The sequence below is a fragment of the Anas platyrhynchos genome, chromosome 4 (genome assembly GCF_047663525.1).
Source record: "Anas platyrhynchos isolate ZD024472 breed Pekin duck chromosome 4, IASCAAS_PekinDuck_T2T, whole genome shotgun sequence".
Classification (NCBI taxonomy): domain Eukaryota; kingdom Metazoa; phylum Chordata; class Aves; order Anseriformes; family Anatidae; genus Anas; species Anas platyrhynchos.
The window spans coordinates 75748309-75775145 of record NC_092590.1 but is presented as its reverse complement, the minus strand read 5'-3'; the positions used below and the strand labels follow the sequence as shown (position 1 = coordinate 75775145).

General features: G+C 36.5%; 1 protein-coding gene across 7 annotated transcripts in view; it reads left to right on the top strand.

Moving 5' to 3' along the window:
* The window catches only part of CTNNA2 (catenin alpha 2), a 469784-nt gene that overhangs the window by 334057 nt on the left and 108890 nt on the right, over positions 1–26837 (top strand). For 6 of the 7 annotated variants that reach the window (XM_072037885.1, XM_027455797.3, XM_072037884.1 and 3 more), the window contains exon 8: positions 24183–24263. In XM_072037885.1, coding sequence (XP_071893986.1) covers positions 24183–24263 — 81 coding nt within the window. Of the gene's footprint in view, positions 1–17856; positions 17923–24182; positions 24264–26837 lie in introns of those variants that run through there. The other variant, XM_021274468.4, reaches the window with a different exon arrangement.

Here is a 26837-nt window from a genome sequence, read left to right as displayed (position 1 = left end):
TGACAAATAACATTCTAAAAAATATATTTTTTAATGTTCTGCTATGGAAAAAGAGACATCTCCTTGTTTATAGCCATAAGGACTGTAATACACACTACATTCATATACTGTATCTCTATGAGCTCGACATAATGAATTACTGATTACCTGCATTACATGTAAAAATTAGTGTAGCTGGACAGCTATGTCCCTGAGGAGACTCGAAAGCATTAATTAGTCAAGTCCTGGAATATATTAAATCCATTAAGTTGCATCTATATTTTCCTGCCTCAAACTGTAACAACACAATGTCATACCAGTTATTCAGTGACCATCATACATGCAGAATATATTTGACTAGGACACTGTTTTTTCTGGCTTTGGTTTGCTCTGTTGAAACAAAGTTATTTATTCAATAGTATTTTAGTATATTCTAGGGATATAGTAAAAGAGTTTGGGTTTGGTTTGTTGGGATGGTTATTTACAAGCCCACACACACACTATAAATGACAAGCTAATACGATTTTTTGTTATCTTAACGGTATTTCCATGGAACTTGGCCTCATGTGGAATAATCTATTATATTATTACTTTCAATTTATTTGACACCTGTCCGATACTCTAGACACTTCTTTCTGTCTAAAGTACTTAGCTTCCACTACAATGGTGGTTTTGAAATTCCAATATTTTTTCTTTATGTCACTTATCTTCACAATATCTGTGTGAAATATTCCTCCTTATAAACAGATAGAGAAGGTAGAAAGAGACTAAACTAACATGACAAATACCACACAAGCATCCTATGCTGAGGCAGAGAATTTGTGCTTTGGAAGTCATAAGCTAGCACCCCAGGCATTCAATACTTTCTTTTTTCTCTAGCTTGTTGGATAAAACACATCATTCTCAGCTCATCCCCACATAGTGATTTGGTTTTCATGCCTACAAGATGGTAATACCATAATGAGGTATTTAAACAAAACAGCTTGTCCAGACCTGGCTTACTGTTCTGTGCTTTTTCTTTTTTTTTTTTTTCTTTTTCTTTTTCTTTTTCTTTTTCTTTTTCTTTTTCTTTTTCTTTTTCTTTTTCTTTTTCTTTTTCTTTTTCTTTTTCTTTTTCTTTTTCTTTTTCTTTTTCTTTTTCTTTTTCTTTTTCTTTTTCTTTTTCTTTTTCTTTTTCTTCTTCCCCTTCCCCTTCCCCTTCCCCTTCCCCTTCCCCTAACCCTTCCCCTTCCCCTTCCCCTTCCCCTTCCCTTTTCCTTCTGCAAGAGGTTTGCTGACACACATGTGCTGTTTCTCTGGCTGTCCCAGCATGCAGGCACTCGCATGCCCCATCCCTTCAGCCCTTGGCAGACCAGATAGGTCATGCTGTCTTCTAACCATCAGCTTCCATCATGGGGTCTGCCAAGGGCTGGCAGCAGGTGGACTCAGAGCTTTTCTGCTCAATCCTTTTGATATCAAAGGCTTAACAGCTCTACAGAAGTATTTTGCTGAATCATGTGCAGTTTTGAAATGCTCTGTATAAAGTAAAATTTCCCCCAGTGCAGCGTCAAATCCCATGTCTCCTATTAAATGTGTAAGGGATTTTCTTGTCCCATGTGGTAAAATTTATCATCTCTGGTACTAATTATTATCATCTCTAGTACTAGTTATTAATTATGGGGGTTACAGTAAGAGTTGGGTGCCCACCAGCACAGATTCAAGGTGCTGTTTTTTCTACACTCCAGCATCACCTGTGCAGAACCACTTGCAGGAGCTCCTGATGGCCATCCCATTGCCTTTGGTGACAATATATTTCCTAAATCCACTGAAATAGGTACTACAGAGAATGTCTCATGTTGCACCATGTGTCCTGCTTGAGTGGCATAGGAAAGAGAGGTAGATGGGGCACCCAGACCATTCCTGGATGAAGATTAATATTTTCAGACACATTGTGACTTCTTGTATCCACTCACTGTCATGGGATACAGGTCAAGGAGCAAATCTCAGCACCATCTTTGGTTTGCTTGGGCTTATCTGTGCCACAAACATGGGGAAAGCTTTGCTGACAGCAGTTTTGCCCTTACAACCTCCAAAAGATCCACTTTCCCTTGCAGGTGAATGTGTATATTTGGGCATGAACTTCGTCCCTTATGGGTTACAAGTGTGTCATCACCTCAACCTCTCCTCTAGTACTTTCTTTAAGCTCCCTTTTCTGTGTCCTGTATTTTTGTTCTCATCGAGCAGCCACAGAAATGCTGCTGTTCCTCACAGACTAAACTGAAATCTCAGAGCTGGAACTTGACAAAACACCTGTAAATTGGCAATTTGAAGGCAGTCACTGCTGAAAACGCTTGTAACCCTTTTGCCTCTCCTGCAAATCTCAGATATTTGTGTGGCCAGAATAAACCCGAGCTGGTCAAAGCTCCCTGGCTGTCTGTGAGAAGCTGGGTTAGAGCACAGCTTACACATTGAGTGTCAGAAATTACAGCCGGCTGTGAAAGCCAGTAAAATACTGACTGACAATTTGTGAGGTCAAGATTGGGAGTAATGAGAAAAAGAGAGAAGAATTGATTCAGAAGGATTTAAAGTGGAAGATTATTGATATGGAGAAATACAATATTAGGCAAAGGCAGAAAAAAAAAAAAAAAACAAACCAAAAACACATAAATTTACAGTTTAAAGTTGTAGGAATTTGATAGGGCTGGTAGAAACAGTATACTTTTGGAGACAAAAATTGTACAAATACACATCTAGAGGACCACTTTTTTAATCTTAGGAGAAAAATGCAGCAAATATGACTTATGGACAAAGTGGTACTGATAGCTCAGGATCTGCTGAAGCAATTCTGTAGTTTTTTATAAAGATCTGAAGACCATATGTACTGGTTTTATTCACAGCAGAGAAGAATATAGCATGTGGGTGATTTAGTTTGACCTGCTTAGCATGTATAGAAAATGTTATAATGCCAATTTGCTGCTACCTGGGTATGTTGCCTAATAGTTTGGAATAGTTAAGGATATAATTTAAATTAAAATTTAGGAACATAAAGATACTCAGTTGCTTTGGGGACAAAAAAAAAAAAAAAAAAAAAAAAGAGAGTAGTAATAGTGAGGAAGTCAAATAGTGGAAATGTAAGATGACATTTAAATTAAAATCTTGCCTCTATTTGTAAATGTGGCAGTGTTTAATGTGGTTTTGATCAGTGCAATATGCTATCCTTATATCGGCATAGAAACGAGATTTGTTCACAGTGTCAGGCTGCCGTGGGTGGTGGGGGATGTCCCTTCATAACAAGCACTTGATTTAAGTGGGACAAATGAGTTAAATATGGGTCTGTGTCTGCAGATACAGAAAGCCAAGCTAAATGTCCATGTCTGTTCCTGGTGGAAAAGCTTCACAGAGTTGATATAGTGATTCTCTGCAAGCATCATTGAACCTAGGAGAAAGTCATACAAGCGGACAAGGTCATATAATGCCCCAAAGAAATTGCTCTAAACAGTGTAATCTACAAGGGGAATGAGGGAGTAAAGATTTTTTATTTGGGTGAGGTTTCTCCCTCCAGAAATTTACCCTATTTTTCTGCTTTGAACAGATGTCTCCTAAAACAGTGTGTGGGAAATTTCCAAGAAAGTCCATGCACTTATATTTTATTATCCTTCTAAAGTATGATAACCATTCCAGATATGACTGATTATATTATTTTGTATAGCTTGCAATATTTTGTGTTTCAATTCATTTTATTATTTTTGTATAAGTATAAATAGTACTTTTACTAATTATCTGAATCCCTGAAAAAATACATAGAATTTCAAAAATGTTAAACACTATCTTTCTAGGCTTGTGAAATTATTTCTACTTTTTTTTTTTTTTTTTTTGCTTCCTTCACAGATTTAATTGATATTCACATCTATCTGTGAAGGCAATCACACCAGTCATTGAAAATAAAGCTTTGTCTTTATCCTGTACTGCAACAGAGACAGAAGGCTGAATAGTCAACTAAAAATGTCCATGTGGATGGACATTAGTTGTCTTAAAACGCTAAATGGTCCAAAAACTGGGGGCATCACTAAAGTACAGAAATGCAGAGGACAGGTTTTAACTGAGATATTTAGAGGGACTGAATTTTCAGTAAGTGGCTCAGAAAAGGAGGAGGTGTCTCCATGGAAGCCTCATGAGCTCCTTAGGTGTTTGTCACAACTCCACAAACTGTTCCATGGATGAAGGAGAATGACTTAGATGAGCAAGGAGGCGTGAGGAGGCATACTGACCCATGGTAGCAACTCAACCCGCATCAGCACAGACACTTTTAAATTTGTGTGAAAATAGAGCAAATTCTTAAGCACGTGTAGATGTTCTGCAGAACACTGAATGTGCAACAGACACAAAACAGCTTACTTTGTGCATATATGGAAAGCAGGAAATGAACTCATTAAAAGGACCATGAGGAAAATTTTGATTCTGTTTTGATTCTGAAAATTACTCATAACAATATCTAGCTGGTCAATTTGAGACTGTTTCTATGGAAAGAGAAAGCAAACAAAAATGCCACTAACAGTAGCAAGGCTTGAATCATACTTTTGATGTGGGCAAGGAAAAGTAGAAGAGATGTAAGAATCAGGGTTTGAGGAGGCAGATGACTAAACCATCAAGCTATTTTGCCTGTAACTATCATGTATGCCAATATTATTATTACTGATCTGTCTTTACTACATTCTTTCCCACTCTCTGTAGTACACATTTTAATTAGACTGTAGGATCTTTGGGATGGGCACTACCTGGCTTTTGCACAAGTCCAAGGAGACTGACCTTGACAGAGGTGACTGAGTTTATTCTGGAGGTGTGTCTATGTGCTTATACATATGGATAAGTATTTGCATATGTTTGTGTAACAGAAAATAAATGTTACATAGCATTTGCAGGCTTCAGCGAAATGATTTAGAGGGAGTAGGTGGTTACTGCCCTAAAACACAGAAAGGGTTTGATGATATAAGAGAGTAGGAGGATAATTAAGATTGCAAATATTTTTTTGTTTTGTACCCACTGTAGCTAACTCTTCTGTTTCTGTGTCTCCAAATATTTAAGTTTTCTCTAAATTCCTATATCTTTATTTCATGCAAAATGTTTTTAGTTTTATTAATAAATGAAAGCTCTAGCTGATGGGCATGCATATAAATGTTTGAAACACGGTTGCTTAAGACATAAAGCCAAAAGGCAAATTAGCAGCACAAGAAACAAAAATATTAGTTTCTAAAAAGCTTGTGTATTTTAAGCAGCGTTCTTTTGCTTTCATAGTCTGTGTGACTTTAAATTCTTGAGACTTCCATTATAATGTTTAGGGATCACACCTTTATTATGTTCAGGACAGTATGCTAATGCTATCTGCAGGGGATATAAAGATGGGAGTTGTTCCACCAGGTGCTTAGAAAAGAATTTTGAAAACATATTAAATATCCAAATTAGTTACAAATTTCTTACTGAATGCATATGATTTATTCTAACAGTCAGTAGGGGAATTTTTTGCCCTTCCCCTGGTTTGCTAATTCAATGCAGGTCCTACAACTGGATCATATGGCAAACATTTAATAGTGTTTTAAAGGCATAGAACATGGCAAACTGGTTAAAGCAACATTTAGCTGTGTGATTGCTCTCAGATGCTATAGTAATTGACATTTAAAAAGACTTGGGTAGAAGAGTGTTTAGGTTATAGGCTTTTTAAAATAAATATTTGCAGATCATATTTACAAAACAGTATCTTTCACCCTCTGTTTATAAAGCAGTAAACAGATCTGTTCATTTTCAGTGCATTCTTTAACAAAGATTGTTGTATCTAAATACTGATTTTTGAGTTTTCAATTAGTTGCAATGCATTATTTCAAAAAATAATATTTTCAACTGTGTGTATCTGCACAGGAAATCACAAAGCAGCTTTTCTTTTTATTTACAGTTTAGGTGGTGAGAGATATTATGTGCCCAAATTCACTTTCCAGTTTGCTGGAAAAGTTGATCCTACAACTGCTGTGCACCTTTTCACAGCAGAGCACAGCTGGGCTCTCACAGCTACTACTCAAATATACCATATAGCATGTGAGAATGTATAGAAGAAACTCAAAACATTTTCATAAATATAAATTTTGTTCCTTAGATTAGTGGAGTAACTCTCAGTCTGGTTATACAGAGGGCAGAAGTAAGTTAATGTAAATGATTCTAGTTAGAGAAGAAAAATAATGAATAAAATCATTAAAATAATAAAAAATAATGAAAAAAAAAATCATACCAAAATCCCAATGAACTTTGAAATTCCTAAAATACTTGAATATCTCTAATTGCTCTAATTTTCTTATTTATTTTATTGTGTCATCTGCGGAATGATATAACCTTTAAAACTCATGTTGTATAGAGCAACACAAATGGCAATAGGAACATTTGTTATCCTTAATGATGCTGTTTTTATTTTCTTTTGATTTATATATTAGCTAATAACTGTGCTGTGTAAAATAGTTTGTGATCACCTTCACTGACGGCTAAAGTCAGTGAGCCTTTCCACTGACCATCATAAACATACCATTGGACACAGGAGATTAGAGATGACCATGATTTCTAGTCCAAGAAAGAGAAAATTTGTCTGTATTCATGTATACACTATATAATAAGCTGATATAAATCCAGTTGGATTATTAGGATTTATTTCCTAAGGGAAGAATCATGGCCACACGTCATGTGCTAGATTCAAGGTTTACAGAAATAACCAATTATAGTAATACTTTTCTTATAAGAAAAAAATATCAGAAGTGATAGCAAAACCCGTTAATTCACAATTCAACATAAACCACAAGTCTCAAGGATGACAAATCAACACTTTTTATGATATTCTGTATTCAGAAGAAAATACTGTTCCACACCAGGTTTTGATGTGCTACAGCATTTCACTCTGTAATATATAGTGAATTTATTTCATTAAACAACTTTTCCATACTTTCCTGGTGCCATTCGCTCTAGCATCACTACAGTTCCACTCTCTGCCTATCACTTCTGGGGAGTTTCCTTTTGTTCTAAAGTGTAAACTGGGCTGACCAGTGGTGCTAACTGAACATCCCCAGGATACTTCACATTACTCTGTAAACCTCATATTCCTGCCAACTCAAACAGTATCATTTTACTTGTAGAAACATTCTAATATTTCAGAAAAAAAGTTTTTCTGCTCTGCCATATGCACAATCTTAAATACTGTTCACTCACAGATGAATTGTGAGTATGGTTTATATGAAACTAAATATATTGAAATATTCAGTGACATTTTTAGATTAATATATAAATCTCTATGTTAATTTTGCAAACAACATATTTTAGCTATATAGGCAGCTGAGCAACAAACGAGGCTCATCTATCCTGTGCACGTTAACAGAATTACCATGGAAAAATTAAGATCTGATCATATGATTGAAGATAGTACAATAAAATGTGGATAAACGCAGGGGAAATTCTAGCTGAGCAGACAGCTGTAATGCTAATATTTTATTTTCAAGTGTATGGTTCTGCACTTTCAACAGTCTTGGCATATGAACTGAAGTGGCAGAAAAATAAGACATTTAAAATAATGTCTGATATCGGGCATTGACCTTCTTAGCTCTGAAAATATTAAATATGCCAGTCAAGAAATCGTGGTTATTATTTATTTATTTATTTTGATTTTATAAAGATAGGATATACTGGATTTGAATGATAAAAGCACTACATAGACACACACAAAGGCATAAATATATGCTATCCATCTTTCTTTTTTGTCTTGATAAAATTTGTAGTCATTTGGAATACTAGAAATAGCTTTCTGAGGCAAGAACTTGTTCTTCTGCATCTTGCGGTAATTTGTTTCCTATATCAAAAAAAATAATGTTTTGGAGAACAGAATGATAATGGACATAGAGAATTTTACTAGGAGAGACTATTGGTCATAGAAAACTGGTCTGAAATTCATCAGTCAAAAGGAATGCTGGCATAAACAGCCCTCTTTTAGCCCCCCCCCCCCTTTTTTTTTTTAATAAACACTCAAAATTTTATATTATTTATCTATATTAGATGATGGATAGACATTTTTTGTTGATTTAGAAAATTACAAAATGAAATTTCATCTCTGAGGTTGCAAATGCCCGTTATTATGTGCACACAGTTATGTATTTGTCAGATTACATAAATAAAATAAATACATAGAAAGAAGCCCATGAAATATTAATTTGGTAAATACAGTTCCTTTAGTCCTTTTTTTTTTTTTTTTAAATTTATTTATTTTTGCAACTGTGTAGTAAAACAGGCTCACCAGAAATTTTTCTAAGTACAATGAAAGTTTGTGACGGACTTGAGGTTGTCCACTTCTAGTCTTGTCTACGCAGAGCACGGGTACAACCATCACTGAATGTACATAATGACCAGAATGATCATCCCGATGTAGTACTGTTGCCTTTGCCTAATTTTCCTACTTTATGGAGAAGTTTCCATAATAACTTGGCATTGGCCATTGCTAAATTCAAAGGACAGACTAGCCCCGCCTTAAAATTACCTTTTTGAAAGTATGGTAGTATTGAAGCCCTGCACTGAAATTATTGTGTAGTATCCGCTCCCCTCCTTGATGTGTAACACTTCCTGATCCCAGAGAATGAGCTATTAATATATAGATATTTCAGCAGAGAAGAGCTCACTTGATATATTTAGAGGCTTGCTCTGCATCATTACAGAGTGCTTTGCAACACTGACTTGTTAAACATTTTCCTGTAGCCAACCCTCGTCAACCCATCTGTGTTATGTGAAATTCTTCTGAAGGTCAAAACTCAAACATGGTTTCAGGACTAAGGCAAAAATGAGTTTACGCTTTGTAGATAGACTTTTTTTTTTTCTCTCTCTTATGAGCAGGTCACTAAATGGCTGTGTGTATTTAGAGGTCATGCCCTCACAAAGTATTATTCTGATTTTCTGAGAAAATAGCCCTTTTTGATCTCTTTGTATTGAAGAGTCAGGTCCTGCACCTGGGGCACAATAACCCCAAGCAGAGCTACAGGCTGGGAGATGAGTGGTTGGAGAGCTGCCAGGCAGAGAGGACCTGGGAGTGATGGTGGACAGTCAGCTGAATATGAGCCAGCAGTGTGCTCAGGTGGCCAAGAAGGCCAACGGCATCCTGGCTTGTATCAGAACCAGTGTGACCGGCAGGGCTAGGGAGGTGATCGTCCCCCTGTACTCGGCTCTGGTGAGGCCGCACCTCGAGTACTGTGTTCAGTTTTGGGCCCCTCGCTACAAGAAGGACATCGAGGTGCTTGAGCGGGTCCAGAGAAGGGCGACGAAGCTGGTGAGGGGTCTGGAGAACAAGTCCTACAAGGAGCGGGTGAGGGAGCTGGGCTTGTTCAGCCTGGAGAAAAGGAGGCTCAGGGGCAACCTTATCGCTCTTTATAAGTACATTAAAGGAGGCTGTAGCGAGGTGGAGGTTGGTCTGTTCTCCCACGTGCCTGGTGACAGGACGAGGGGGAATGGGCTAGAGTTGCGCCAGGGGAGATTTAGGTTGGATATTAGGAAGAACTTCTTTACTGAGAGGTTTGTGAGGCATTGGAATGGGCTGCCCAGGGAAGTGGTGGAGTCACCATCCCTGGAGGTCTTTAAGACATTTAGATGTAGAGCTTAGGGATATGGTTTAGTGGAGGACTTGTTAGTGTTAGGTCAGAGGTTGGACTCTATGATCTTGAGGTCTTTTCCAACCTAGACAATTCTGTGATTCTGTGAATCTCTTATGTATATGAACAAAAACAAAAGCCTATATTGTGTGTTGTTGTATTCTATCAAGCACAGAATATCCTGAATTGGAAGGGACCCTCCAGGATCATTGAACCCAACTCTTGGCTCCGTGCAAGACCGCCCAAAAATCAGACCATGTGTCTGAGCGCATTGTCCATATGCTTGAACTCCATCAGGCTCAGTGCTCTGACCATTGCCCTGGGGAGCCTGTCCCAGTGCCCAAACACCCTCTGGGTGCCGAACCTTTCCCTAACGGCCAGCCTGACCTCCCCTGTCCCAGCTCCATGCCGTTCCCTCAGGTCCTGTCGCTGTCCCCAGAGAGCAGAGCTCAGCGCCTGCCCCTCCGCTCCCCTAGTGAGGGAGCTGCAGGCCGCCATGAGGCCTCCCCTCAGCCTGCTCTGCTCTGGGCCGAAGAAACCGAGGGACCTTGCACGCAGTGCTCGAGGTGAGGCCACACTAACACAAAGTAGAGCAGGAATGATGAATGACAAATAAGAAATAATGAAAACAATTTTCTCCAAATTGTGCTTGTTGGCTGCTAAATCCAAACTAGTTCCCTCTTAATCACTCTCTGCTACCTCTTGTTTTTGATCTGGGACTGAATTTCACATGTACTCTGCATAAAAATTTTGATGTAGATATAGTTATCCTTTAAAAGAACAACAGTATTTTAGCCGCTTAGCATATACAATTCATTGCAACCAATTACAACCAATTTATGTCACCTTTTGGTTGTTGTTGGTGGTGGCTTTTCTATTCTTATATGGTTTTCTGCTTTCTTCTCCTCAGTCCCTGCAATTTTTAAAAACAGTTATGAGGAAAAAAAATGCAGGAAAAAAAAAAAAAGTCTCTACTTATGCATCTAGGTATTAGTTGCAAGAATCCCCTCTGTTCTCTTAGAATCATCATAATCATATATTCCTAAGTGATGCTTTGATCATAACTTTTCTGTTAAAATGGCCTCCTTTTTCCTCTAGCTTTCGAGGCTAAGCAATGGGTATGCAGTGTGACATGCCTGCAAGACATATGTAAAAGCTAGCCATGTTCTGCCTTGTTTAAAAAAAAAATTCCTAACTGTGGTGCATCCCTTAACCCTCCCAGAAGTCCTCATCTCCAAGATAATGTCTGCTTCATATATACCTTAAATTGGGAGTGTCAACTGAATATACTTAGAATATGTGGAATGAGCATCTCCTGAGTGTTCTTGAAACTCCAGAAAGTTCTTCGAGAAACATTAAACAAAGTACAAATAGTGGAGTACAGCATAGGTTCACAAGTTGAGTCTTTACACTTCACTCCCACATAAAAGATCATTAGTAAAATAAAGTTTTCATTCCAGTGCTTGCTCCTGCATGATAAAGAAAACAGAATAAATAAATTAAAAGAGGGAGAGGGAAGAAAAAAGAAAAAAAAAAAAAAAAAAAGATTGTTCATTATATACTGGAGAGGTAATATGCATCATGGCACTACTTTAAGATGAGATACTTCCTACCCATTTCACACTTTAGAAATAATTACTTAACACAGTGCAGCCCATTTTATTCACAGTAACTTTTTTTTTCAGTAATTTACTTAGTAGTTTTGAAGTGAAAAGCATCATGCAGTGTGGAAAGCCACAGAGCTTCTCCTGCGGGGCTTTAGTTTATTTTCTAAAATTTCTTTAGGCATTTGATCATCATGGAATTGACTCACCCTTAACGCTAATTGCCATACTAAAGAAAATTTCACTAAAATATCATCTATTAGAAACAGAGTTGGACTGTGAAACTGAGCGAAAGTCTAGTTCCCAATGTCTCGATTCGGTTGCTTTCTTCTTGGTATACATCATAAGCATTTGTAACATGCAGAATCACTATAATTGTTCTTGTTGTCTTGAAATCATAGATTTTAAAGAAAATGTTTATTCAACTATGATGTTGTAAGAAATGCCAATGGAATTATAAGGTATTTCACAAAGAATAGAGAAATAAATAGGGAGTGTGGAATGCTTTGCTGTATTACAACTGAAATTGCGAAGCCAAAATAGGAAATGATTAAAATACTACTATGTAAAATAGTTGATATCTTTATACATTAAAATTAGTTTTGATTTTGAACATCACAGTTTTTGAACATCATAGATAAAGAAGAAAACCAGAGGTAGAGGTCAGTTGTCACTTCTATCGCTTGCAATTAGTTCCTAAATTCATCTGTTATTAAAAGGTACTCTAATCAGCTGCAGATGTCTGTAGATAACTTTTGAGCTACCACATTTGCAAGTCTTGGTGCAAGTTATGCACTGTTCCCTGGTAAAAAATCTCCTGCAATAAATAACTCCAGATCAGTAGCTCACTTCAAAAACCATTGCTAATTGTTAAAGGAGGCCGATCCATGATAATTTACAAATTTAAATTCTACAGACTTTCAACCCTTTTGAAAATGTACACATCTGTCTCATTGGATGGATTTTCAAAGGCATCTAAATAACTTAGAAGGGTACAAATAACTTTGGGGCTGGTAAACTAAATCCGAGTACATTTTAATGTTCTTTGGACAGCTAGCCTCCCTTTGGCACCTTTGAAGGCCTGCTCAGTTTCATTTATGAACATCAGAATGGAGGTGATGCCAGTTAGCATCTATTTCAACGTTATTTCAGGTCTTGCACTAGAATCACAGGTTTCAGTCTGCTGCAATTTCATTTAACATTCTTTAAAATTTTTTACACTTCATTTCCTACAAGAAGACTTTGTGGCAACCTACCAAAGGAACTATCTTGCTTTTAACCCCTTCTGTGATATTTTGTGTCTTTTAGCTGTTCCGTGAAATGAAGATGTATCAAGCAATTTTTAAAAATAGGATTAACTTTATCTTTTTAATTATTATTTTTTTTAGATGCTAGACAAGGCGTAAATTGTACAGTGGTTTTGCATTTTGCATATTCATATACGCTCTGCCATTTCCATTAGCTATAAGATGGGCTGCAATGTCACTTAGCTTAGAAGTCTCAATGTCATCATTATCAACACTGCAGAGTGAACTTGTCCTATTGCACATTCACAGAAATAACTCTTTCTGGAGGCATGAAGACGTGAAGAGCTAGTCATTCAATTACCCTATAGGCCAGGCAGGGATGGTCAAATTAATTACTGTCTCATGAATATAAAAGATAAGGGGCCAAATGCAAAGAAAAGCCTCAGAGTCTATGAGCTGGGAATTACAACATGACCATTTTAAGTGTTTTTTAACACACTCACCAGGACCTGGGGTACACTTTGCAGCTGTTGAAAAAACTAAATTTGTGTCAATCCAGAAGATTGGAGGAGAAGGCTTTTTCTCACACAAGGCTTGTGCTCATTCTCTATCCTGAAGACATGTATCAATAGTTACTGTTTTGAAAATACTATGTGAGGTTCATATGTATCCGAACCACATAGTCATCATTCTGCCTCTTATATTTTATTTAGTAGTGAACTATCACTATTAGTATCAGGAAATTAGAGGATTAGGCCTGATTCCCTGTTTGGCAGATTCACAAATCCTTTTGCAACTCTGGGCCAGGTGTATATTTTCACCTGTGCTGCTGAAACTAAGATATGTTGCTGCTTGGTGTAGAAGGGTTGAAGGGACTCCAAGAACCAGAGGCCATTCCAGCACATTTACTTGAGGACTTAAGACAAAGCTTCAGGGGCAGATTTGATTTGTTTTTGTACCCACCAGTCTTGCATTGCTTCCTTTGGGAAAGAAGAGGATGAGTCCCTTCTCTTTCCTGCATCCATTTCATCCATTTAATCTAAGTCACCTATCTGATAATTCCAAAAGTGCAGTTTACATCCAGCGGAAATTTAGAGTAGTTATGAACAGTGAATGTTTCAATCTTTTAATGGAAATAATGTATAAACTCCTGCTGACTTGAGAGGAAGCACAGAGAGGCTTTGTAAATGAACCAGTTATCATTTCAGTAGAAGTCTTTACATTTATTATTTTTTTTCTAAGAACAAAACAAGTCTGAAAAAAAATCTGAAATCTAAAAGGAGAAATAAGGACTCTAACAACTTGAGAGATTTAAAACATTATTTTATAGCTAACTAGTTTGTAATAGTGTTTACAAAGGTGTTGTTTGGTATGTTTTTTGTTTTTGTTTTTTTGTTTTTTTTGTTTTTTTTTCCTTTTATTTCTTTCTTTCTTTATTTATTTGTTGGTAATAAAAAAAAAAAAAGTTTAATAAAGAGTGTTGATGAAAATGTCACAGGGTTATTTTCAGCAGTCTTTTGCTTCAGATATCCCACATGGACATTTTGTTATTTTGTGCTGTACACTAATGCCCTGTAATTGTGTTTCACTTCCTCTGATTAAGCTGACAAGTAATTTGAATGGATATCACTTACCACATTGATCTGAGGAGGTGACAGGAATAGACCACAGTTTTGCACTGTAAAAATAGAAGGAGCTTTTCCATTGCTCTTACTTTCTTTTGAATGTCTCTGTTTGGAGTTTAAACAGATCCCATTTATCTATTTATTTATGTTGTATGTTTTATTTCATCACCAGTGTCTGATGCTTGTGGTGTGCTAGAAAGAAACATATGGGCAGAAAGAAGCCAGTACTCAAGTTGACCAAATAATTGCTGTAATGAGAACTGAGTTATTTTCTTTCCCAGGCTTTCCTCTATCTCCATTCATTCAAAACAATAGCTAAAGTTACAGTATGTGTCCAATTAAATCTCCTGCTCACTGTTTCCTTGCAGGTGAGGGTTTGCTGGAGGTGTGCCAGGTGAAAAGCATTGCTGCCAGACACACAAGCCACTGCCATCAGATGTCTGACACATGCAATAACCTGGTGTTGTGCAGGCTGCATGGTACCCTGCCAAGTAGGGTGTCAGAGTAGGAAAGAAGCAGTGGGTACATTGGCTGCAAGAAACATCAGCCCAAATCATTTCAAATATTGTTTTGGTGGAGCCTGTAATTGAAAGCATTCAGAACTGGTTGACAGATAAAGAGGAAAAAAAAAAGCTGGGTGGTCTGAAAGGAACTAGTAATGAATTCAAAAAAAAGCATTTAATTCTCTCTTGTAAGTACAAATACTAAGTTTCTTCTCACTTGGCATTGACTTTAAGCTGCATACATTGATGAACACATTTATGATAGGTTAGACCTCATTTCCTTATGGATCACCCAAGGAATGCAAGCATGATGCAATTATGAAGAAGGAAATGCAGACATGATATCAAATATACATCTGTTAGATAGTGACAGACAATCCTATTTTTTGAAAATCCTATTTTTTAGTGATAATTGAAACTCAAAGAGTGCTAAGTAAAGTCAGGACAATTCTATGCCTCGTACAGACAGGCCAGGTTTGGGGGGTTTGAACTCTACGGCTAAGTAATACCTAGTTATATGCCATTAACAAAAGGCATGGATCTAAATATAAAAACATAGTTGAAACTTCAGTATGTTCATTTAAAAAAATGATTCATTAAAAAAATGTTGTTTATTTAAAAAAAAAAAAAAGCAACATTTCTGAACACCTCTAAACTCTTTGATGTATTTCCAACAGTCAATTTCTCAGAGAAGTCTAAAATGTTTCTTTGCTGAAAAAAATGCATGTGTACACTACATAAGCCAATGTTATGGTAAAACATTGTCATCAAATTTTTTTTCTTTAAATGTTCAAAGAAACAAAAAAGTTTTTGTGAGCTGGAGAAATGAAATTATGTGGTTGTCAGTGTAAGAGGGAGACCTGGAAAACACTCCAAAATTTTCAAGGAATGCTTAGATTTCTCAGGAAGTCCTACATTTAATTTGGGGAATAAAACTCATCCCTGGGTTTCACAATATATCCTTTAATTTAAAACAAGCTAGGAAGAGAGTGCTTTTTACTGAATGAGGCATAAAACAGAGACCCATTGTGATAACAGACATAAATATCACTTCTATTAAGAGTGCTAACAAGTATTTCCACTAATCTGTAACAGAAATGTAACATAGATTTTTTTCAGTAAATTTTCGAAGTTTATATGCATGTAGTATTGTTCATTACATGTTGTAAGATATGCTGAAGATTTCTACTGCTTATCTTTTCTTAGTTGCCTTGTATTACTTAAACTTTTTAACAGATAATTTTTAATGGAAAATAAGGTAGAAAACTTTGTTAATTTTTTTTTTTTTGATGTTGTGGTGGTGGTGGTGGTGTGTTTAGTAATGTTAACGGGGATGCTTATTATAACAGACTTTTCTCAGAGCTTGTAAAGTTGGTAAATTTTGTCACTTTTTATTTACATACTTCTTCACTATGAACTTCCATATCTTAAGGAAAAGAAAAAATGTGTACTACCTCCTTCTCCTCCAGTTATTTTAGATTAAGAGAAGATATCCAGAAGTGATTTAAAAGCAGATTGCAATTTACAGCTGGAAAGCAGTTGGTAGTTAAATGAGGAGTTTATAGTGGACCCTTTGCAAGTGGATGTCTGTGAAGAAATTAGAATAATTTGGAATTCTGGAGTAAACAGTTCTGACCTTCTAAATGGAAGCATCTGCAAGATTTCATTTAACTGATGGCTAGGGAGATTCTCAGCTGGTGTAAATTAGTGTGACTTCATTGGAGCTGATGGTTTTATAACAGTTTACACCAATGAAATTTCTGTCCTCAGAAATTCTATTTTTTTATACGCATTTATCTGCAACAGCATCAATTTCTGTACAGACATCTTCTGAATGGAAATATGCAGTTTATTCTATGACAAACCTGATGTTTTCCTCTTTGGGTCCTCTGAGTAAGCGCTGCGAAGGAAAAGATGCTCTTTAACTAAAAGAAATGTGCTGCAAATCAGTATTCTGATGCATAATGTTATAAAGTCAACTCCCTTCCAAACAGGAAGGAATGAGGGGAAGTTCTCGGGGACATTAGGACAAAAAGCTGGACCAGATTTTCTAATTTCACATTTTCTGGAGAAATCAGCCACAGGTACTCTTTGAAAGGAACCAGTTCCTGTTTATATGCCTGCCATCTTTGGCTGGACTACTGGGGGAAGAGGGTTAGTGTCTGTGGGTGCAGCTGTGCGACAAAGCACTGAAACATGGGGCAGGTGATGCTGTAGTCCCTTAGAGCACTTTTAGTTCAACTGGGCAAGATACAGGGAAGGTTTTGGTTATTTCTGTTTTGGACTTAGAGCTCAAGATTCCTGTTTAACTTCTATGGCTTTTTTTTTTTTTTCCACCCTACCCCCCAAAAACCAATAGTGTTTTCTTATAATTTAGGAATATCCCACTGGTTGCCTTTTCTGCATTTTTTTGATACCACAGTATGCTGTAAAATCCTCTTCTGGCTAGTAACTAGAAGAAAAGGAATGTATGTTTGCCACAGTGATCTTGGAAGCTAGTTCAGAAATGCACAGAAATATAAAAATATTCAACATACATCTGAAAATTAAAAAGAAGCCTTGCTGCCTTCACTCTTAAGAATAACAAAGGTTGCATTTTAGGCAAACTCTGCTATCATTATAAATATAAATTCTTTTAGCAGTTCTTTTTTAAGGAAGCCTAATTTCCAGTATATGGTTATGGGTAACTATTGATTAATGATAACAGCTGTTACTTGAAAACTAGTATGATCAAACCCTAATCCTAACTGGTCTTTTAAATCAAACTGCTGTCATTGATAATCTTCCTGAAAATCCTTGGCTAGTGCTGTAAAACAAGAAATAGTTACAACAGAGAATGGTACAAAACAAACAAACAAAAAAGCAATAGCCACAAAGCAAACAAATTAAAAGAACACAAGTTCTCCCTCTTGTGAGAGGATGAAAGAGCAAACCACACACAGCTGATATTAACCACACCACTTAATTCACCAGCTCCAACCTCAAGGGCATTCGGCTGTTGTGGTGACGTGGACTGCATTAAAATGTGGATAACCAGAGAGTCATCTTCATCCTTTTCCATAGTCAGTTCTCATTATTTCTTTAGTTTGTTACATGCTTAGTTCTAACTGTGTGCAAATCTAGATAAAACTTGTTTGGGTCCAGGCCAAAGACAAGATTTGTGCACCTGAGATACCATGCTGGTACCCAGCTCATGGTTCATTTATGTTCTGTTGCCTTTATTCACTGCCTGGGATTGCAAGGATGCAGCTTGCTCAGTTTTCTGCATAGCTGTGATTATTTATGCAACGCTGGAACCAATTACACTCACTGTGATCTAGTCACAATTTTACAAGGTAATTAAAAACTGCTGAAAGCAATTGTTTCATTTAGGAAGAACTTCTTGTCCGTAACTTACATTTATGAGCAGGTTATTTAATGAATGACATTCTAAAACTGAGTAGTACCATGGAAGTGCCCTGAAGAAAGAGTGTAATTCAGTTTTTTATTGCAGACTGGCAAGATAATATACATACCGGGATCTTTTTGTCTTGTCCTTTCTCTGTGGTGTCCAAACCTTTCTCCTTTGCAACTACTGCTGCATAAACAATAGTCAAAAGACCTGAGTTGAAGGATTTCTAAGCAACCTTTCCTGCCCTCATTTATGCAGAATTCTCCTTTTTTTCCTAAAGGAAAAAAAAATGATTAAGAGGAAAAGGAAACAAACAAAATCATTCCATGTGAGTTGATTCTTTAGCAAAAAATGAATATAGAAAGCAGATGATTGCAGAAGGTACAATCTAGTTACTTAGAATAAATGCTAAAAAGAAAAAACATCATTTACAGGTATAAACATAAAGAATGGATGAAATTACTGAGCTGAGCAGAACGGTAATTGACATTCACACCATGTTTCTAAGAGCTTTACTCACCTTACCAATTTGAAATATATATATATATGTGTATTCTAAGATGTCTTGTTCAGCTCATCCATAGGGGGACCACACAACTTTTCTAAAATATGTTTTCCTGACCCATCTCCCTAGCTAATAGCTAAGGTTTTCAGCTTCCAGTGAAATTTAGCCCCTACTCAATTCTACTAGGATATATGGGTTAGCCTTTTCCTGACCTGAAATTAGTCTTTTTAACCTGTCAGAAGGAGACTATGTATTGGTATGTTTAAACCCAGCTTTCTGCTTAAAAGCACTGAAGCAGTTTACGTCTGATGTTCAAAATGTTTTTCCTCTTAGTAGTAAGCTTCTCTTCATCACTTTTAAAAGGGCTATTGAACATGAGCATAGTTTTTAAAGAGTGATGTTGTTCAACATTTAAAATAAAATATTAGGACAGATATATTTTTGAGCAGCAGTTTACACCTTAATAAAACATTGTGATATTGAAGTTCTGAATAAACTGTAAATAATGGAACCATCTACCTAGGGGATGATGAAAATATAAGAGTATATCAAGGTTTGGTAGCTTTTGGATCAATAGATAATCTCTCCAGCTGTCTCCTAGAGGCTAAATTGCTCAATAAATGGCATTGAGGGTGTCTTGGATATGCAACATGCAATATGTTAGGAGACCGAGTTCTCCCAGGTGTTTGGGCTTACATCTAAAGCAGCAGAGATGACAAGGGAATGTGTGAAAACAGTAGTCCTAAAATTTCTTTACACCATTTTAGGCTTTTATTATTAATAATATTTGTGATAAATAGAAGCACTGAGCTTCTAGATTAGGCACTTTAAAGGAATAATTTTTTTGGTAGCTCTCTCTAATGTTTTTTATTTGGTAGCTATGCACATTGTTTTTGTTTTTTATCTGTGATAGTCATGCACATTGTCTTTTTGTATCTGTGGTATTACATTGTAGGCTTGCAATTGCTGCAGTTTTTGTATATTTGGTAGTACTTCATCCCCATCTTTAATAGGTTACTATTGCCAGCCATGTTCATCTGTCATTGATTGTAAAAACAAAATTCATAGTGTGCTCAAAGTAATGGGTTTGCATCTCACATGAGTGCATGCATCATGTGTGATGATGCAGACTTTGTGTGCATGTAGACATATTTATTACCATAATATTTATGCCTTCTTTATAATAGTAATGGTAGCAGCAATCTTATCTGGTTCATGTGCTGAAATGACAGCTTTATAATTTCCCTTTCAGTGTTACTTGGAATTAGTCAAAGCTGCCAACACAGTTCTAGTCTAACACATCCTCTTTCCAAGGTTGTGTGCATGTCATCCAAAATGCACTATGGCTCTAGGCTGGTTGGCCTCACTGTCTGTGTCTTTATTCTGTGATACTCTGTAGGTCTGGAAAACAGCATCCATTTAAGTACCTCATGCTGATCAAAAGAGTTCTGTAATGAGCAAGTCTTGGGAAATAAATGGCCTTAATAGTTGTGAAAATATTTGGGGAGATTATTATTTTATTCCAACAATATAAACTGTGAAAAGCTTATGGAAAGAAGAAAATGAGGGAGGTAATAAGCGCTTTTTCGAAAGAAAAACTGTGCTATATCCTAAGAGAGATCTTTCTAGCAGATGCTGAAAATTCTTTTGTAATTAAGGTGTTTGTTTTTTTATATTATTATTATTTTGTTATTTCCCTTTCTAACTTAATGGAGTTGGAGTTCCCTATCTAAATAAGAACTTGCCTTAATACTATGAAGTTTTAACTGTAGGGCTTTTTAATCTTTGTTTAATATAAGGAATACAATGAATTTATATTTGGCTTATTGTTCAAGAAATATACTTGACAGTGGTTGTGACTGTAGGCATTTACTAAAGCAAAATAACAGTAACTAGATTTCTCCAGGTACTGCCGAAAGTTGGAGATGTTGGAAATGTTGAAAATGGGGAAAAGTTATTCTGCATCTTAAGGGTAGCTTAAGAATGCTTGAAAAATGTATTCAGGAGGCTGGATCTTGTATTGCCTGATCTAGGAAAGGGACCGTGGGAGAACTGTAATGGCACAGCCCCTGGTCAGAAGCCCGTGGAAGTCAGCTTCTCCTGAGAAATTGGACACGAATCAAGCAGGCAGGGAAAAGCTGTAAGGATGAGAGTGACATGGATTGAAAGAATCATCTGAAAACCTCTCAAGTAGAAACAGTACCCAAATGCTGCTAATGGTCACTAGGTATCAGGGACTTTTATTAATATATGCTCCTATAACAAAGTTATTATTTAATCATGAGTAGATGTAATTCTGTCCACGGGAACTCTAAGTACTAATGTTTTGGCATTCCAAGGATTCTAGGCATTTCTTTTCATTCTCCTTTTAACCCAATGCCAGGAGCAGTTTTTACATCCTTTTTATCCCATTTCCAAAGTACCTTTCTTCCCTTTGCAGAAAAAGTTTAACAGAGAAATGCTATAAGGCTCAGTACCAAGCTTTATGGTTGTTTTTTTTTTTTTTTTCAGAAACACAGGAAACTGCTCAGTTCCTTTCTATCCCTTCTAGGAATGGAGGCCAAAAATTTATCAGAGAGCAACATTAATATAACAGTATTTAAGGACTTAGATAAATAAACTTTAATAAACTTACATTTTCAGCACAGAGCAGATGGTGTTTGACAGACCCGCCTGAAGCTATGTAACATCACATGCCATGCTATTTATTTTACAATAATGTGATTTACTAAACAAATTTCTCCTCCTTTGAAATTGTACTGTGAAGAAGGGCTTTTCTACCCAAATTTAAAGGCAGCAGCCATTTCATAAGTAACAGGTGAAGAACACTTAAAATTCCTGGATATGGAAAAACTGTTCTCTTCTGTGTTAGTAAAATATTGCCATGGAGAGAGCTAAACCGGATCTCTGTCCACACGGTTTGGTGGCCTGTTTTCCAGCACAGCTTGGTTCATGCCATTTAGCATTTCAGACAGCGTGTAGGCATGATTCGGGCAATTGCACAGAGCAAGGACATTTTCAGTGAGCAATATAGATGAGGCTTTTCTCTGTTTTGAAGGGAGAAGGGGCTGGCCAGATGGATACTGCCAGTTTGCGTTTTGTGGCCTAAGGGTCACAGAAGGGCTCCCTGTTGTGTTGTGTATCTCAGTAGGATGTACCTTAAGGGCCACTGTTTATTTAATTTAAAACTACACTAAAAAGTTACAAGAAAATTTCAAAAAGAGGTTCAGGAGAGGTGTTAGGTGTAGACTACCATGGGCCTACCCTCACGGGTTAGTCCGTGTGAATTGGTAGAAAGAGCAATACAAAATACCCAAGTTAGGAGCATAAATCCCAAACTTTTAGGTCAATCAGAAAAATTCTGCTTTCCTCCAGGGACCATTTAGGGAATGTCAAGTGCCCTTACTCCTAAACTGTGCAGTTTATCAGGTGCCTAATTTATTCCATGTCACTGTATCCCTTAGCTGACTATCCTGCAAGAAGTCCCAAGCTCCTTTTCAGGACAGTTTCATGACCCCTTAAATTAGTGCCAAGCATTAAGTGCTTGATTTCAGATGTCAGTGGTGAATGCAGGATACATCTGTCCCGCACAAGAATCACTGAAGAAGAATTGCTAACTTGTTTGAGAGCTGTAAAATACCGTCCGAATGTAGCCTTAAATGGTGTGGTGTTTGCTTTTTCATTATTCCCATCGCATTAATACTCACCGCAGTTTGCACCATTTTTCAAATTACTCCTGGATTTCTTAAAAGAAGAAGAAAAATAAAAAGGATATCTTTACCAGAATAAAAAAAAATAAAATAAAATAATAATAATAATTATTATTATATATATATATTAATGCAGTTTGTGGTGAGGCTACATAACCTTCAAAGTCAATGGTACAAATCTTAAACAATGAGAAGGAATAGAAGAATTTAAATGATATTGAAGAAATTTAATTATTTGAGTAGGAAAATAATGCATCCCAAAACAGTGATATCACCAAGGACACTTGGTACAGCTAGTAGATAGCACACAGCTGGAGTAAGTGACAATTTTCTTGAATGTATCTTTGTAGTCTAATAGACCAGCAACCTGGCTGAGACCAGCTTATCTCACAGTCCCTGTTGTGCCATTGCAGAAGTTAGGAGAGGCTTCCTACACCAAAGTTATCTGCCCACGCGTGCCTCATCTTTATTATGAAATTCAGCTTTAAAAACTATATACATTGTGAACACTTCTGACAGTTGCCATCTTGGACAAAATACCTGGGGTTGAATTCAGGACATCTGAAACTAAAAGCATGTTCCATGATGACATAGGCTATGGAGCCACAGTTCTTTAGCCGGGGACCAGCAGAACTCAAAGGAAAGTGAGATAAAAATATCAGCAGGTTACACAGCTGCCTCCTCTTGTATGATAGCAAATGCTCTCCCTGTCTGTTTTCTACTGTTTGTGTGATTAGCTCCAGAATTTGTAATGGGTTCGTTTTAGAAACCTACGAGGTAAATATATATTTTGTATTAAATTCTGGTGGTTTTTGATAATGTTATGTTTGAATTTCTAAATGAAACAAGGAGACGGGTTTTACAGATTTCTAAATGATCGTAAAGGCATTGGCCCCATATCATAATTAGAATTACAGACAATAATAGAAAGCAGGCGTTCCCTCAAATGAATGCTTAAAGCAGAAGACTGGAGCCCAGGCCACTTGCCAATGTGGCCATGGAGAGCTGATAACACAGAGCTTTACATTTGAGAGATCATTATTGAAAGGGTATGTTTAATCCCTATCCCACCCCAAAAGTGACTTCTCAATAGGTCCCAGAAACATATGCTATTAGGCTCGGTTGGAAATAGAAAATCGCTCTTAATCATATGCAAGGAAGAATTCTAAATAGGAGCATTTGAAAACACCATTGGGAATGAAAGAGTCCAGCCAGAAAGAATGGAAGATCATTTTGATTCTTGATGAAAAGCTATCAAACAGAGTTCAATGTGGTAAGGGATGTGACAAATCTTTAGAGAGGCAGTCTTCTTTTAAAAGAAAGGTAATGCAGCTGACAAAGTCACTTAATGCTTTTTGTACCACGGAACCTAAAAGAATGTGTTCTTTTTTTCAGTGGTTATGAGCCACAGAAAGCTTCCCCCTCCCACTCTCCCTCTCCCCCTTTTTAATCTTTGTGAGGATTTTTGCTTTGAGACTTCCTGCAGGAAACTGTTTTAAGTGGAAGTCTTCTTTATACTGCACCTAATGTCTGCCAATATGATTCCTGTTACAGGCGTAAGGACCATTTTCCTTCTGTCCTCAAGCTGTGTTGCTGCTTATTATCATGTTTAACATTCCCAGTGCCTGGCAGGATAGAGATTAGAAGCTCTTAATATTCGCTTTATAGTGAAAGGTCTTGCCAGATTTTTGGAGCATGGGCTATAATATATGCACATAATTTATTGTTGGAAAAGTTCTGAACTCTCCAGTGAGTCACCTTAATCTTTCTTCTTATCATTTTAGGTTTGTTTTAAAATAATCTGCCATGCTCCCCCCTACACACACACACACGCATAAACATATTTAAAATATTGCATTGGAAATAACAACTTGATGGAAGCAAACAAAAAGAGATGCAGAGATTTCCTTTGACAAACTTGAACTGTTTAAAGAAAAAAATATATTTGTGGACTGCTTTTCTTTAACTCCAATATTTCATTTTTAACAGACTGGACGGAAGGAGAAGGGGGACCCACTCAACATTGCTATTGACAAGATGACCAAGAAAACACGAGACCTTCGAAGACAGGTAATTTATGCTTTTCGTAATGCTTCTTGAATTTCCAAGGAATTCGTTGCTTTTCAACTTCAGGCTGATTTTGCCACTTGGAGAAGCGTAAAGAATTTGTGGCCTTATTTAGATATGTCGCTACATTGCACTTGACATTAAACAAAGTACTAGTATTTCCTTAGCCAAAAAAAAAAAAAAAAAGGAGACTGGAACGTATTCCAAATTTAACACCCAATGGTCTTAATATGTGGGAGGATAGGCAGATTGGCCAGACCTTCACTGCCTTTGCAGCCCAGAATCCCCAGTCATAAAAACAGTGGCATATGTACTTATTTGTATTTATATGAATACTCTCAATGAAATAACAAGAATAATTAGCGGAATATGAAAATGCTTGTAAGAACAAAATATTTTCAAAAACTTTGAAGTTACCACATTAAATGAAGATCCTATGAAGATAGGGAGAAGGCTGATGCATAACTGTTATGCATAGTTTACATTTCCTTATATTACTTTTAGCTTTGTGGCTGGTAATAAGGGTGGAAGATTTGTCATGAGACAAGTCTTGAGATGGAAAAGAAGGGAGACTGGAAAAGAAATAAAAGAAATACTCTTTTTGTTTACATTTTCAAATTGGAAAGTTGGAAATACTTCATCTTTTTACCACTTTTTTTCTACTTTTGAGAAGATCCCAGTTCTGCATTTTCTGTTAAAATATCACTACCTGACCAATCAAATCTTTACCCTATGGAAATGATCTAAAATCTACAAATCTGCAAGACAAGTAAGGACTTAAATGCACTTTCAGATACCTATTTGCAACTCGATAGTTTCGGAAAGACACACTTTAAAAACAATGCTCTTCTCTTTTTCAACTCTTCCTGAAGTATCAGAGAATGTGTTTTGAGGATAATATTCTCAGAGCTTATTTCTCTAAAAAATATAAATTTTGCAGTGGACTTACAGACAATATGAATCATCTACTCCCCTCTGTGAAGCCTAGCATCACATCTGTTGTTCAACTAATGACAGAAGAAAGATCTCCGCTGTTCTGACCTCCAAATTTGTAGGATCCTAGGTTCTGCAGTGGAGTTTGTACCATGTGTTGCCTCCCACCTCTGTTCTTATTGCTTAAAGGAAGTAGCAGACTAACACATGAGTTACTGTTCTGTGTGAGGTTCTCAGCAGTTGCCTGAATTACTCATCTCTAAAGCCAAATTTACTCTGAAACGTGATTAAAAAATGGCACCTTTCTCAATAAACTCTCTGTTTCTCATGTATATTCAGCCCCATGGGTGTTGAATTCAATCACAAAAAAGTTGAAACTCTGTATGTGGGTAAAGTGAAGCACATACATAAATAGATTCCTGCATAGATATGAAGCTTTTAATATAGTTTCTGGTATTTATGACTGTTAATCACATAGGTATAATGTTTATTAAATTGTGACAGTTACTAGTAAAGATCAGATCCTAACTGCACTAAGTGTTACTTAAGCATACAGGAAGACAAAGTCTCTGCTTTCAACAATGTATATTCAGACTATGAATCAGTGTACTTTAGAATCAAAATCTAGATTCTGCTTCATCCTATGCATAATCAAGAGGATGAAATGTTCATATGTCTACCCAGACCTGCCTATACATCCCCTGCTAAATTTCACAATATGTGGCTGTCACTGAGGACTTAGGGGAGAAAGGATCAAAGATTAAGAAGAAATGAACCACAGCTGAGATTGCAGTGTTACACTCTTTCAGTCTTTCAATTTTGGGCTTAATCATGGAAGAGACAACCAACCTCGAATACCATAAAGCCTTTTGTTTTTAATGAACACATTTTAAACCAGCCTTGTTGATTAGATTTATGAAGTTGACCACCATAAAATTGGACAATATACAAAATATGTTTTGGCAGTAATGAAGGTATATATATATTTAATTTGGTAGTCAGGTTCCCTTGCTAGTCTTCAGTAGACAACTATCCAAGACTGTTTTTTCTTTCCCTCCCCATGTTATTTAGCTCTTTATTTCTGAGATTTTATTTCATTATCTACATAAAATGCAGCTATATGAAATTATTGTGATTGGGACACATGGCACTAAAATTCCATCTCACAATTTACAGACATATCAATATTTCCCATTCTGATGGAATTACAACTTTATCTCATCATTTAAACTTGCCTGGACAATGGAAAAGTATTATGGAGATCTAATTATATGTCTTAATATAAACTGCCAGTAAGAACATCAACCTAAGTTAGACTGAACAAGTTCTTGGAAGCAGACAAGTCTCACCAGTCCATAGGTTACTGCTGCCATTGCTTACTTTATTTTGAACAATTTGGAAAAAGCACAGAGTTCTGTGTATGATAACAAGTTGTGCCAGTTGGCAGGATTTTAGATCTTTTTTTTTTTTTCTTTTTCCTCACTTGTACGCTAGTCTGTTGTTAAAAAAAACCACTAATGCAAAACCTAAAAGTTGAACAAAAACATCCTGCATTTTGTGGTACAGCAAGCTAGACTGGTGACAGCAGCAGGGTACTTGTCGATGCTAGTTATTTTGTGTGTTTATCTTATCCCCTTATGGAAA